This window comes from Stegodyphus dumicola, chromosome 2 (assembly GCF_044657685.1).
Source record: "Stegodyphus dumicola isolate Sdum_Otavi_A_Nest chromosome 2, ASM4465768v1".
Lineage (NCBI taxonomy): Eukaryota > Metazoa > Arthropoda > Arachnida > Araneae > Eresidae > Stegodyphus > Stegodyphus dumicola.
Window position 1 is genome coordinate 208,096,186 of NC_140769.1, and position 16,616 is coordinate 208,112,801.

Here is a 16,616-nt window from a genome sequence, read left to right on the forward strand (position 1 = left end):
TAGTAAATTTCAAAGTTGGAGTGATTTTTACCCTTTTAAAAATTATTTTAGTTTTATACAGTATGTAATAGAAATAGAAAAATAAGAATTTAATCCATGACTAACTAGTCATTCACAAGGCAGTGTATATTTTTTTGTTGTTAAAACAAAAACTTGTGCTTTGTAGGATTAAGATGACCCTTTAAGATACTTGCAAAAGAGTCAAGATGATTTAATGCCATTTTGATTCTTCTTCAGTGCTTACCTGTAGATGTCATAATGTATAAATGATAGAAATATACTTTATGATTAAAAAATTATATTATAATTTGCATAGTAAAATATACATAACACTGTCATATTTTTATTCATGGCTTTTATGCTCTTTTTTTCCTGAAGTAGTGTCAAACACATCATCATAAGGATCTACTTTATATGATTCCTTTGGTCTGCGCATCGCCAGTAGTTTCTTGGCATCATATTTATGTTTATATCGGTTTGATGCTTCAAGCTTCAGGTTCCTACGATGCTATAAACAGAAATAAAAATTATTTCTAGGTGCACAAGTATACAGTGAAACCTCCCATAAAAACCATCTACAGTTCCAGAAAATTTCAGTTTTCTAAACCTCGCTACAGTTTGTATCTAGCAGTAAAATTGATGAGCACTAGTGCTTTGGGTTCTGACCAATAAGATGACTGCATGGGAATTTTTTTTAGGGGGAGTGTCTCCATGTATATAACATGAAAACCAGCCAGTCTGAAATACTAGTCTTGCATAAAAACATTCTTCCCCCTTAAACAAATAGCCCTTGTGTGCTTTGTGATAATTCAAAAATCTTACTGTAGTGTATCTGCCTTGGAAAATAAAGGCTTTTGATGGTTTTGAATGTTATCACTTAATTATATTCTAAAAAATACTGTCACTCTAAGGTAGTTGCCATGAGAGGTTTCACAACATATCACATTTTGAAATTTGAATACAATAAAAGATTCAAAAATAGCAAAATTAGCAGGAACCATTTAAAAATGTTCAGTAAACAGATATCTCAATATCAACTTTTGGACTCAGAAATTAAATTACCGAATAATTCTGATTTACACAAAAACTTGCATTTTCAGCTCATTAATCATTAATGTTGCTATAGTTTGGATTTTGAATTTTCCATAAAACTGTGAATTTTTTCTATAGGAATATCTGATATTACATTGAATCCATTATTTTATAAGACATAATTTCATTATTTAATAATTTTGTTAGCTGCATAAAACATGGAGAATTTAACCTTTGTGGATAACAAGTGATATCAAATTTATCATTTTTTCTTTTTTTTTTATTCTGATTGCCCTGATCTTTTCCATTAAAAACAATCTCACAAGGGTAAATCATAAATATGAAATTTTTTTTAGCTTTGATGATTTGCAATGGGTCAGATACGGCAAATCTGCATAAGGTAAGTGGTTGAAAATCTGAAATGTAAAATCAAGAACTGTATCAGAAAGCTCAAAGGATCATGTACAACTATATTAGGAAGGGGGGAAAAAAGGATTCAGCTCAAAGCACACTTGGAAAAGAAACACTTTTCTTGTAAACATTATTACAGATTTGGAATTTATTTAGCTATTTTTAGTAGAATTTGTAAATAAAATCGTTTTATCACCGGAAAAATTTTGCTATTGAAAAAATACCAGAATATTCTCGTGCACGATTAAAAAGCTTTTTTTTTTTTTTAAACTGAGTTCTATTAAACGTTTTAGTAGTTTAAAATATAACTACTGTGAGATATTGCGAAATTGTACGAATATCTCTGAGGAAATTTCAGCATTTTATTTTAATTGTTGTGATAAGAATAAATTTTATTCACTTTTCATCAGACTTGTGCATTCAATTTATTACGAACACGTATGGACGCAATATATTTACCAATTACTTCATTATAGCTACTAATTTATTCATTAATTATTATAATTTCCAACTATAAAGAGAGAATCTTTATATACATACAAAAGAGATAGAGAGAGAGAAGATGTAATACACAAAATTGGTTAAAGGATTTTTGCCTTAAAAGTTCTAACCTTTCAACTTATGCCAAGTTGGCATAACAACCTACCAATTGCAAAAAAACTAATACTGGTTGATGGTTTCATTTCTTTGAATCAGCTACACAATTATGTATGTGCAACTTTCCTTTCCTTGTTAAATAGATGTGAATGAATGAACTTAATAATTACTGAATTAATTTTCTATCTTAAATCACAAAACCTTTGTCTGAAAGAAGCCTTAAACTTTGAAATGCCAGCTGTGCCATACCAGAAACAACTGCTGTAAACACAATTTTATCCTTTTTTCTTCATCTTCTTTTGTGGAATTTCATAAAGATGTAAGGATTACGTTGGTGCAGAAAAGCTAATTAGATTACAAAGTCAAATGTTAATTATATTAACTTTTATAATATCAGCATTTAAAAAAACTTTTTTATCTATTTATTGTTCTCATTTCAAGTGAAACATTTAGATACTATAGAAATAGCTGATATTTCATAAATTTTGATTTTATACAGTAAAGCTTTATTATCAGTGATTTTGTGAGATGTGCAGATAAAAGGTTTTTCCGTTCATCTTTTTTTCATCTCGATAAACATGCTGTTTTTTCAGTAATAGCACTGCCACAACAGTATGTCATAGAGATAGAGCATGGTTTTAAAAATAAAATTATCTATTGTAAAAAAGTCACAGCATGATATTTGTTTCCATAGCATATTCTTTTGTTTTGTACAGTCAAAAGTCGTTAATCCGGACTCGTGGGGACTTCGGCGATTCCGGATTATAGATCATCATTTTAAATCTGGTAAGATGGCATGCAGAAATTACAAAATTAAAAATATGAAACCGTAATTTATGAAATAAAGAACAATTATGATCTAAAGGGTATCAAAATTTACAAGCTTAATATTTATTTGTTTACTTTATTAAACATTTCTTTCAATGTAAGTTGTTTAAGTTCTTCGTTTCATGTGATAATACTTTCTCTTTAATTCTATTAAACAGACATAATTTCTTGTTTAGTTACAAAGTTCCGCTGTTCAAGTCCTATAATTGCTGTGTCGAGAATACCGACTAATTTGTCAATCGAAATTTTTTCGTTTTCAATAACCTCTGTCACTTTCTTCACTATCGGAAGCAAATTATAATGACGAGGAACTTATTTTAAATTATATCAAAGACGGAGTACATCGAGATAAAATACTACATTTAGTAAGGAATTATATAAGCCAAATAAAATAAAAACACCTATCCTGAAGATAAGGATAGTGCTGACAGATCAACTTCCAATTCATTGCACGCTGCAGCATCCCCCCCCCGCCGAGCAGCGTGAAGTTGATAAAAAGATTTCGGATTTCAAAACATACTTTCGCTTTAGATCCTTTACATATTAACAAATATATATCGGAAATTCTATTTGATATAATCGAAAGTTCAAGCTTACTTTTATAAAATTGCTCTAACAGTCTGCAAAAAATAATAAGCCGGATCCAATTCGGAGATTAAGGAACAACGCAATCTGCAACATTAACTGAATTAGATAATTTTAGCTTAGCTTATACCGTCCGTTATACATTAAACGAGCATGCGTAAACATTTTATGCACACGCGCACACACATATTCGCAGCCGTAAAGGTCATACGCGCACATGTAAACGAATATGCGCATGCGCAGAAAGTTTGTAGCTTTGAGGTCCGGATTATAGATCATTCCAGATTATGGGAGCCCGAATTAACGACTTTTGACTGTATTATGATTATATTTGAAAACAAAAGTACTGCTTGTTATAACAAAAGTTATATAAGAACTATAGACATGGGATCTAAAATCTCCACCTTCCCAAATAAAGATTGTTTATTGTATGGTTTATCAAACTAATAAACATAGATTTTTGAAGTAGGTTTATAAAATAGCAGTTCTTGAAAAGAAAGAACATTTATGCAGTTTTGTTATCTACAATGCATTTTTCTCACCTCCTCCATTAGAAAAACAAAGGGAATTTTTCCTTTCATATGTTTACTCCAATACAGAAATACAAGGGAAAAAAATTAAATTATCTTTTCATGAGAATAACACAATTTATGTATAAAAATATAATGATCATTATGTACAGCATCCATATTTTATTACAATGCTCAGAAGTTAGATTGTTGTCTACCTAATACTACAAAACCGCAAATTTTGCAGCTCATTTGCGGTTTTGCAGCTGAAGATGGTGGTTCGGTAAAACCATCGAAACTAGTCCTGTGAAAATTTTGTAAATATAACGCTGAATTTTGTTGTTTGACTTCTGAATTAGTACACTTTCATTACTCAAATATCAGTTTTTTTTAACAATTTCTAACAAAATGATTTTGCATTCCTTGCATTATTCAATAGCTCAATTTTTCTTTTCTTTCTTAAAATAAATAAATAAATTAAAAAAAAGTAACAGTATAGTTTTTTTAATGATTTACAATAAAGTAATTCAGCAATATTTGCATAAAAAAGTAAACACTTTCAGTTTCTTGTATTTTTCATAAAATTTACCAACATTAAGAATTTAGTCAAAAAATCTAATGATTACATTACTTACCATGCTAGGTGTGATGTAATGAGGATTTGTATATAGAACAGAGCCACAAAAACTTCCATCAAAAACTTTAATCAGATTCATAACAAACCTTGGACCTAAATATAAAAAGAATGAAATTTACAAAAAAACAAAAATTGCATATTTTTCTGACTAACTTAAAATGCCAATTTTCAATCACCTATTAAGAAAGGAATTTTTAATCATGTGTTTAATAAAAAAATTTTTAAAAAATAATTTTGTAGAACTTTTGGCATCAAAAGACTTCACTTTTTAATATTTAATTTTTATTTTTTCCTTTCTTTTCATTCCGTTTATTAAACTATTTCATTACACATATTACAAGTTGAGAAAAATTAAACAACTGAACCAAAAAAGTGAATTTAAAAATCATTTCTATTGGTAAATTATTAAAAGCTTGAAATTTCTTAATAGAGAAGTACAGAAAATAAAATAATTATAACGTCATATATAAATTGTAAAAAAGGAAAAGAATTAAAAATCCCAATAAAATATCTCAATTTTTCTTTTCTTTTTTTTTTGGGAGGGGATAGCAAAAAAACAGACCAAATTCTGGAAAGAAGTTAACATATAGAATGTATAATCAAATTTTGAAAAAGTGCTTTTACTGATTTTTAGCAAGATTTATAAACAGAAAGTGCAACATATTGCATACTATGCTAAAAATATTTTTATTATATGTACTTTGTAAGACGCAAACCTCCTCCAAATTTTAAATTGTCATAATGAATTGCTAATGCAACATACTAAAATATCTGCTTATATGAGACAATATAATCTTCAATCGAATTTTGACTTTCATTTTAGAAAGACAGTAGCATCATTATGAGATAGAAAGCCAGTCTTCCTAAAACCCAAGCTAAAATTAATAAGCAGCCCACTCATTATTTATTTATACTCGGCTTATTTATTTGATGATCTTTCTTTTATACTAGTCCAAAATCAGTTTTATTTATATTCAGTAGCAAAGATTATACAATGCCTTTCATGGATTTAAGACCGTGGATCACCAACAAAAGGTTAAATTTGCAAATGCATAGTACATAAGTTTTCCAGTGCATAATTGCCATAGAAAACCGCAGAAATTTCCCAGTATGAATTGATTATTGATGTCTCCATTCTACCCAAAAACAGTTTCCGCCAAAACTTAAGTGATTTCCTCAAAAAGCAATAACTGGAGGCATATTGATTAGCCCAAGCAACACCAACCCATCAACTTTGTGTATCCGACAACTACACTTTCTCATCATAACAATTATTTTTCTCCATGTTGCTAACCATAAAAAAAGGTTTAAAAAATGGTTTAATCTTTACAGTACAGACACTGAACACATTTTTAACTACAGATAGCAATTGCCAACGCCAATGATACTGCAGCATCTTAAATGTAATCATGCTAAAAACAACTGGCTCTGCAGCAGAGCCTATGGAGCTGTGGAACAAATCCCAGATGGCCTCATAGTGGAGCCAAAGGAGCACTAAGGGTTTGAAAAATAATATACGAGGCGTATTCGGAAACTAAGTACCGTTTTGAAAAAAAAACAGTAAAACAATTTTTTCGAATCCAATTTTATTTTTACATGAAAATACATGTCTTAAACTATTTTTCAACATAGTTTCCGCCAATGATCAAACACTTGTCATAGCGGGTGACCAGTTTTTGTATACCATCGTCAAAGAAACTTCCCGCCAGTTTCGATAACCACGACTCCACACTTTTCGGTGAATGAGTGTGTCTCCACTCCATCGATTGTTGTTTCGATTCTGGTGTGAAATGACACACCCCAGTTTCATCACCTGTCACAATTTAGTTTAAAAAGTTTTCTCCCTCATCACTGTACCGCGTGAGAAATGTCAGGGCACTACCAAGTCGCTTTGTTTTGTGAACATCAGTGAGCATTTTTGGAACCCATCGGAAACACAGTTTGCGATAATTCGAGCGGTCAGACACAATTTCGAACAAAACAGTACGTGAAATTTGTGGAAATGCCTCTGAAAGAGTTGTCATTGTGAAGCGTCTGTTCTCATGAATTGCTTCATCAACTTTCCTTACCAAATCATCGGTGACAACAGAAGGCCGACCACTCCGAGCCTCGGCGTGGACATTTGTTCGACCTGCATTAAACATTCTTACCCACTTTCTCACCATTCCATCACTTATCGCGTATTCACCGTAAACCTGTGTCACTTGACGATAAATTTCGGCCGGTTTAACATTCCTCGCGTTCAAAAATTTAATCACGGCACGAATCTCACAGTCAGCGGGAGAACTAATTGTCTTAAACATTTTGAATGTGCACAGCAAACTGAAAACACAACATAGAGCAACCAAAATGGCGACAATTGAAAGTCAGTGAACAAGAAAGACTAGTGCGCATGCGCGGGACGCCTACCACGGCGCGGCGACGGCGCTAGAATGAAACGGTACTTAGTTTCCGAATACGCTACGTATATATATATATATAAAACACTGAAACATCACACAGCTATTAAGATTTAACTACTGTAAATATAAGTATGTTTAGTGTATGCAGTTACTTTTCATGGCTTAGTGCAAACTTGGTGTAATAGAAATTAAATAAACTACTTTAGGTTTTTTAAAATGTATCAATCTGTTATTGTACCGTATTCGTACTTAATGTTAACTGTAATATAAAGAGAAAAATGAATGAACTACAAATGTAAGCTAATTTCGGATCTGAAAAATTAAATAAAAGAATTTTATATGCTGAACTTATATGCTATTTTGTTTCAGAGTTCTTCATTCATTTTTTACCAGATCATAGTTTTGCCTTAAGTCAGTATTACCATCTTTTTTTAACAGAATGTTTTTCAAAAGCCTCACTAGTTTGACACATTGCATTCTAAGAAAATTATTAGCAATAACATCATAACCATCTGTGCACTTCTATAACTACCTCAATGATCAAAAGTAGTTCCTGGACATTCTAATACTTATTCAATAACTTTCAACAAGGATATCGAAATATGGAAGTAAATATAAGTCCCAGCTTAAACTACAAAGGGCGGGGGGAATGTAACAAAGCGAATAAAACCAAAGAAAATTTGGGGAACATTTATTACGAAAATGAATGCATATTTATTAATATGTCTTTGATACTAATAACAATAATTTTTATGCATTTTTATGATACTAATAACAATAATTTTCATGCATTATTTCTGTAAATATATTCATTTCAATGTGAATGCCATAAGAATACCTTGAAGATTACGCGATTTACAACCATGTAAATATTGGCAATATATTAAGTCCACTTTACTTTTAGCACTTAGCACATGAAATAATTAAATGTTAAATCATTTAAGACCAATTAAAAAAATAAATACTGAAACTCACCAATTTCTACCAAGGAAGCTCCATCATCTTCTATTTGATAATTTCTAAACCAAATTCGGTTGTCTAGTATGGCAAAATTATATACATGATCGAAGAAAGGCTGACTTTTAGGATGATTTTTAGGAGTGCCAAATATCTAAATAATAATATAAATTAATAAGCATATAAGCTTCCTAATGAAATGAAGCAAAATTATATTTCCCCTTTACAATGATTACAATCTTTTTTTTTTTTTTTTTTTTTTTTGTGAATTTTTTTATTTACAAACTATTACACAAAGAATAAGAAAAAATAATATATCTGGAATTTATAGAATAATCCAAACTCTATATTCAATATAACGTGAGTACTGCAAAAGAAATTTAAATATTTCATCTCGTAAATTTCAGATCATTTTGTAATGAGACAGCAGATAAAAATAATCCATATTAATAGAAAAAATGTAATAATTACAAAAATTTTTAATTTATGTTAAAAATTAAAATTTGGTATAAGCCAATCAGCATTATGTTTATTTAAGCTAAATATACTTGCTTAGTTTTCCTTTCTATAATAATGAATATTTACACCACCACATTGTTTCATTTTTTAGTTTTCACCATGCAATATGACAGCATTATCACATTTATATTCATATTAGTTTTATCTAGTGAAAATATTGTTTCCAACTCCTCTGTGGCAATACTTTAGCCCCCTTTCACCAAATGACACTCACTTTAAGAATTTTTGTTCTAAATGAGGTTACAGGAAATTAAATTATCATATTTAGTCATGAATAAAACATATTTAAACATTCGGCTCACAGGTAATGTAGAGATTAGACCACATATATAAAGAATATCCTACATACATGCTCAATGTTAGAAAACACAGATTTCTTGGCTGATCTGTCAAATACTAAAAACAGAATAAATCAAACTGCCGAACTGCCAATTTATAATCAAGCTATTCACCCACCAAGATTATAAAACACACTTATTAAAATAAATCCACCTACTTGTATAAATACTTCCTTCAAGAGCTTTAAGTGAGGTTCTGAGTCAAATCTCTGGAAAATATATATATATATATATATATTATTGTTAATTATTAATCAATATTTTACAAAATCAGAAAGCTATCCGAAATAAAATGAGTTGTCTCAACAAATTCATGATTCCCCACACTTTTGTAATATTTTGAGGTCCTTATCTAAATCAACCTTCTCATAAATACAGTACTCATCACTTATTAAACTTATTGGCTAGTAAAATTATGTTCAGATTTCCAGGAATCAAAACAACTATAAACTAATGAATACTGAAACTAACCACTGTTTTTTTTAAAAGTCAGATTGGCAAAGAAGATGCGATAGAATAGCCTACTTGTACCTATCTAGTTATTTGCAGTTCATCGATTTAACTTACCATGGACTGTGGCTTATTGATCATTTAGGTATGTAACATATGAATAAAACGAGTTTCACTGAAAGTTTTGTACCTTTGGATCCTGAATCTGTCAAATAATGTTTTCATAGGTCTTTGTCCACAATGGAATGCGAACAGAATTTCCGACACTATTCTGTTATCAGAACCGGATCCAAAAATGTATGTATGCATTATATATGTAAACATGAATGTACGTGTGTATACATACATATATATATATATATATATACACAGATGCATACATTCATACATTTTTCAATTCGGTCCCGATAACAGAACAGTACTGAATTTTTTTACCTTACGTTTAACCAAAAACTATCCCGTACAACCATTGTAAAATGAGTGAGTGTTTCATCTGTGAAATATCATCCAATAGGAGGAAGTGCAGCTTCAAATTCAAAATCTTCCTCTTGCAATATACACATTATGTTCAATGAGAGTTCTAAACCATATTCTGAAATGCTTCCTAGAATTACCAGACATTAAAAATCATTGCTTTGAAATTAAATAAATCATTAAGAACCATTTTTAAAATTGGTTATGTTTCAACTCAGGCTTAAAGCTGAAAATGCATTAAGCCTGAGAGAAAACAATAAATTATTGAGAGATCCTGATTTTTTTAATGAAGCCAGAGGAAAACAGCACTTAAACTGAGAACTTCACAAACAGTATTGTGCACTTTACTTTTAAGAAAAATAATAATTTATGATGAACTAATGAAAAATGAAAATATCTCAAGGAAGTGCAAAAAATATGAAAACTTAAGAGACTTTGTATATGCACTTATAGAATGGTTTTAAGTTATGAAACTGATAGATTTCTTATTTTTAAAGTTCTTATAAATAAAAGCTATGGACTTTGCTAAAATGCTGGGAGATAATTTTTTGTCAAAATAATAGATGACTGTCAAGCTGAAATCTAACATAGTTCATCAGAAACTGCTTAGTGAGAAGGAAGATGGATAAAAGCCACATGAGATTTATAATGCAGGCGAAACTGGATTGCATTATAGAATATCATCAGAACATGCATTAATATCTAAAAGTAATAGAAAGAAGAAAGAGTTGAAAAAAAGGTGTTGCAGTATTATTAACATGCAATATAGACCCAGCAATTCAAAAGACAATACTGGTTATTCAAGGGGGGAAAAAAAAAGATAACCTCATTGTTTACAAAGAATAAAGAATTTATCTCTATCTTACCACAGCAACAAAAATTCATAAATAACAAGTAATATTTTTATTAATTTTCTTTTAAAATGGGATGGCAAATTGTAAAAGTAAAAAACAAGAGTTTTACTAATTACATAAAATGTGCAGCATACACAATTTTGATCTCTCTAAAAAATATTAATGTCTCTTCCTGCAAATACAAAATCTAATATTCAGCATTTAAACCAAGGTAATATTAAACTTTTGAAATATCATTACAAAAATTAGTATTCAGAAAATGATAAACAGAAATGAATATTGTAAAAATACAGGAGCTTTGAAGAAGATAAGTAAGTCAGTATCTCTACCAGAGGCTATGCATATCATAGACAATGCAAGAGATCAGTCTTAAAAAACAGTTAAAAACTTTTTCAAAGGTGTGAATTTATGAAGAGAAGGCCTCAGAGGAATTACAAACTATAGCTAATGCTTCAGACATGAGAAAGGGAAGTTCTGAAGATTCATTTTTAGGAGATGCATCAATTTACAACATATTGAGAAAAATGTATGTAAAAACTAATCATAGTACAGGGTTTGTACACATTTTTGCACAAGGAAATTAACTACTTTTAAGGACCATTAATGAAAAAAAATTAAGGACCTATGAGCAAATGGGTACTGAATAAATTCAATTGACGATATTATCTATGCCAGAATTTCCCTTTTGTAATACATCCTAAAAATAAAATAGATCCCTAAGTAGTACGCATTATTACTAAACATGAATTAATTAACATAATTGTTAATAAGTTTGAGAATAAAATAAACTTTGCAATTTATCAAGTAGCATTAAACATTTTACACTTGTAATTGTTGGTCATATTTGAAAGTAGATAAGTGACATTTACGTTTTACTAAAAGTTAGCTTTATGTTGATTTTTTTTATGTCTCATTTTGTCACATACTTGGTCAGTCTGGAGGTTTAGTAAATAAGCAGGTAGACTTTATGTCAAACTGCATAGGTTAAAATGAGAAACAATATCATAATCAGCATGATTCATAACAAAAGACTAAATGTTGTCACCGTTGCTGCTTGTCTAGAGAGAGACCTGCTGATTAGAACAAACCTGAAATGACTGATGTAGGCAAGGTTGGCAAGTGTTGAAAGTTAGTCAGGTTCTGTTTGATGCAGTTATTGTCATAGCTTCGTGTACAGTTCCAGGGGTTATAACTCAGTTAATATACTTTAAGGTTCCAATAAGCCATTAAAGCACCAAAGGTAATAATGTGTTTTGTATTATTTTACGTCTAAGTAGATGCATAGAATATGTTTTACTTGAATTTTTACATTTTTATATTTTATCTTGTGACCACAGTGAGTATTAATGAAAGGCAATAACTCGCTTTAATATGTAGAGATAATTTTTAAGGGTACACAAGTAGTTATAAATAACTAAATTAGGTAGTTTGATAAGCTTAGTCATTATGGATTTACATGACCACTATTAAATTTTATTTTTTAACAATATTTGTTACAAAAGCCTTATTAAAATCAAATCTAATAAAATTTCAGTTTTTGTAATTTATGTATATGTAATTAAAGTATATGTAATTTATGACACAGATTCTTAAACGATATTAAGATAATTACGCATTAAAAGCTACAGGAACATTTACGTTTTGTAACAACAACAGTCAACAAATATTTATCCGTCATTTTAATTTGAACCTTCCCAGACATTTTGGCTAGTTTGTATTGATTTCTTTCTCTTTAAGCATCTTTTCTAACAATTCGAGATTTGTCTCAATATGCAAATCAATACTTTTGCTAGTTTCTGCGTCTTTATCTCCTAACTTGCCAACCTTTCCACAATGTACCTATGAGGGTTCAATTGATCTGGTAAAAGCTAAATAATTCCAAACTCCTGACAGGCGTGAAGCATATTATTGCTTTGTCTGAAAAAAATTAACTAATACCAGATAAAGGTTTAAATAAGCCTCTTATTTAAAAAGAGCTTAGAACATGGCATGTTCTGATGCAAACAAAATCAATTACAGCTTATGGTGACATAATTAAACAAGAACAGTCAAATTCAAACTAATAATGTGGACTAGTGATCAAAGATTATACTATTTAATTTTAATTTAATCTGGCTCAATAACTCTATCATATGAGAAAACAGAAATGGGGAATTATAGTAAATGTTGAAATCATAAACAATTGGGTAATTTACATAATAATAACTGCACATATCTTTGAAGAATAATTTCCTTTATGTATTTAGTTTCTTTTTTCAACACGTTTTCTTTTCCTTTTAGAATTTTTGGATTTAATTAAGGATTTCTGTTATTCTAAAAAGCACTAAATGCAATTAGAATGTACAGAAAAAGTGGCTAATTTTATTTCTTTAGTAATAGGAACATTCAGAAGCAATATGAAATATATATAGTAAAGTTCAGTTAGAGCTGATGTGGCAGAAGTTCTAGAATTTAGTGACACACTGAACAACAAAATCTAGAAATGGCAAAACTTTTAGAATTTAGAGCAAGCATTGGAAGCAGAATTTAGAAAGACACTAGGCAGTAGAATTTAGGATCCACAGAGATTGCATCAGGTGGGAAAATGCCTAGTGCCAGCTATGTGTATGATGCATTAAGCAATATTAGATGAATCTTTTAAATTGTAAGTTTTCAATTTCTTTATTAGTAAAAAAATCCTTTTCTATAATGTCTGCCCATGTGATAAGATCAGAAGCATTTTTGATATTTTCCATGTTTCTGTGTAGTGAAAAGTAGAGAAAATAAAGAGAAGATAAACATGTTAAGATTCTAGTATCAGAAGTAATACATTCAAATGTGTTTTCATTGTTCTTCCAAACGTTCTCCAAAAATTAAGAAATTCATTGTAAACTTTCTATGAAATACATCCATTACGTGTTGATACTATGGAGACATTTTTCATTTTGTCATATATTTCTCGAATCTTCTAGAATCGTGGGTCTATAAATTTTACCTTTAAATCCTTCTAAACTTTCGAAGCTGCAATATCTAAAATTTTAAAGAAAATTATCCCTACAAATTCTGTAACAGCAAAAAGCCAGAATATTTTGAGAAAAAATAGGAGGGAAAAAGTATAAAATAATTTTATAGAGAAAACCGATGCACATTCTGAGAATTTTGAATATTCTAGACAATTACATGGAAAAAACTCTTACTATGAAAAAATTAAAAACAAGACATTTTTAATTAATTACATAGCTAATTTTGCTTTTGCTAAGAGCTCCTTCATGAACTGTGCTTTACTTTAGTTATAATGCTTAACTTGTTTATTTTTCAGATTAAAAATATCGTATAATAAGTTGTCAAAATGAAACTTTATAATATTACAGCGAAAAATAAAAATTTTTCATTTTAATGTTATTTTTAAATATAATTTCAATATATTTCTATTATTTTAATGAAATTTACTAATGCTACAATGTTTTATAAAAAAAATCGTCGAAAAATTCTCAGATCTCAGAATTAAAAAGTTTCTATGGAAGCTAATCTTAAAATCCCCAAATTTAGAACCGTTTAATAAAAGAATTCACATCCCAAAAGTGAAAAGTTGTTTAAGAGCTCTTTACTAGAAAAAATTAATTTCAAAATGATTATGTTTCACTTCTTGCTTAGAAACTCGAGTATCCCATCATTTATACTAGAAATAGAAACAAATAATAACTCATGAACCCATTCAAAAGATAACCATATATACGGCAGTGAATCGCCAAAAATATTCCTCACAATGCTAATTCACACTCAAAATGACAGTCGTAAAAGCGGGCAGAAATTTCAGATGATTAAAATTAGGGACCTTCTGCTGATTTTGGCCAAAATTAAGGACTTTTAAGGACCAAAAATCGATTCCAAAAAATCGACTTTTAAGGACTCTTAAGGACCGTATAAACCCTGTAGTATTTTTAAAAAGTGTTAAAAGAACTGCAGAGATTGTTGGTGTAGAAAAAAAGGTATGATATGCTAGTATCAGTCAAATTGTAGAAGTATTGCAAATTCTTAAGCTGAACTGAAAGATGCTGATCAAAAATGTTACCATCAGTGTTTGAAAATACAAAGGGTTGTTCACACATTTATGTTACGATTTTTATTTTTAATAATTGAATTTAAACATTGATTTTAAAATAAAAATGTGACTGGAATCAAATTGGAATAAGGTTTAATTATCATCTGTAGAATAAAAAATATTCTTTTCTTTAAAATGTCGCTGAAAAATAAACAATGGATGGGAGGCTTTATTTTTTTGCTGTCTTCACTGTGGTGACAAGGCTGCAAACATCAATCAATAGATAGCAAAATCTGTAGTACAGTTTTAAATACAAAATCACCAGCAAAAGTTAAGAAATTGATGAACAGATTTTTGAGACTAAAAATTTCAATTGACTATTTAGTGAAAATTTTTGATACTCCAATTACAAAACTTTGAAGCTGAGCAAGAACTCATATCTCTCTATAAAATTAAAGAGAAAGTTAAACAAAATCCCTTTTAAAGAATTTTCATTGAAACAAATGTTTAATAAAATAAAACAAACTTTTTTTTTTTTTTTTTTTTTTTGGTGTGTGTGTGTGTGTGTGTAATGTATATCAAACAATTTTCATCTTACATAGTAGGTTATAGTAGTAAAAATTACATAGTAAGGTTTCACTCTACATGGTAATTTCCTTTAACAAGGAAATAACAAAACATGGTGAAGAAATTAAATTCTTACTGTTACTGAATTTAGAGGATTAATACTTTTTCATACATTTAAATAAAATAGTTGAAACAAAGAGTATACTCACACTGTCAAATGATAAAATTGGTCTTGATCCTTTCAAACAATTGCCAGTCAATTTAAGTTCTTCCATTGTATGGACTGCACAGAATTAAGATTATATACAAAAACAATATTTATACATAATATCACAGATAAAAAAAATATATGATAAACTCTACAATTAATTCATCAAAGAAAAATGCAAGTCGAGGAAAATAAGTCTGCGGCTTGAACATACATGGACTGGTACCTGTGGATCCAAGTAGGCATGTTAGATATTGCTGCGCCTTGCTAATTGCTAAGTTAATGCCTTGGATGGAATTCTAAGGATGAAAACTCGTGGAATGCAATTCCGAAGATCTCCTATACATCTTCTCCAACCACTAGCCATTTCAGAGGACTCAGCTTGCTGTATAATTTGAGAACAATTCTTACTACACAGACACTATATACTAACAAACATCCATGCCTTCTTGGACCCATCTGGGGAGGGGGGAGTCTGTAGCTTGAACAGATATCTAAATAACAGGCAAGAATTTTTGCCATTAAGTTCCCTCCTAAATTCTAAAATTTGTGCTGCCGGTGCAGCCACAGCCACTTATATAACATATGTAACATGAACACAACATCACTGTCTTTGCACTTACAACACAAAAAGCTCAACAGCAATTTTTTTTTTTTTTTTTTAAACAGCATATCTTCAGAATTTCCAATACAGTGTTAAGTGTTGCCACATATTTTTTAGCTCAGAAAGGCTATTATTTTTCAACCTCACTTTTGCATCTAATCACTTTTGTTGTTCATTCCAATTTTTTTATATATAATACATTTTTTCTTTAAAAATAATAAACAATAATAACATTTGGTAGCAACATCTTTTTATTTGTGTTGCCCTATATATTACATTCACTATATTATTTCTTTAAAAATTACACAGTGATAATATTTAGTGGTAACATCTGAAAAGTGATACAAACAAAAATGTGAGGTTAAAAACTAATAGCACTTCTGGCACTAAAAAAGAAAGAAAAAAGAATATCATAGTTAATAAACTATCTAAGAGTTCTGCATATTATGCTACATGTCAAAATTCATAGTGATTTACAATTAAATAGTGCACCTTCTTACATTAAATAATTTTTAAATACCTCTTCCTTTAATGCATATAATACAACAAATTGTGTTATCTTATGAATATAAAAAAGAAGAGATTTATATTAAAATGTGAAATATACTATACTAAGTCATTCA

At 29.4% G+C, this 16,616-nt stretch overlaps 1 protein-coding gene across 2 annotated transcripts in view; it reads right to left on the reverse strand.

Annotated features, from left to right (window-relative positions):
* Positions 1–281: 281 nt before the first annotated feature.
* Positions 282–16,616, reverse strand: part of LOC118193703 (ribosome biogenesis protein BRX1 homolog) — a 29,022-nt gene continuing 12,687 nt past the window's right edge. The window contains exons 6-10 of one of the 2 annotated variants that reach the window (XM_035364829.2): positions 15,391–15,464; positions 8,974–9,024; positions 7,977–8,112; positions 4,598–4,692; positions 282–508 (exon numbers count right to left, since the gene is read on the reverse strand). In XM_035364829.2, the coding sequence (XP_035220720.1) occupies positions 344–508; positions 4,598–4,692; positions 7,977–8,112; positions 8,974–9,024; positions 15,391–15,464 (521 nt within the window). In that variant the 3' untranslated portion in view covers positions 282–343. The remainder of the gene's footprint in view (positions 509–4,597; positions 4,693–7,976; positions 8,113–8,973; positions 9,025–15,390; positions 15,465–16,616) is intronic. The other variant, XM_035364830.2, reaches the window with a different exon arrangement.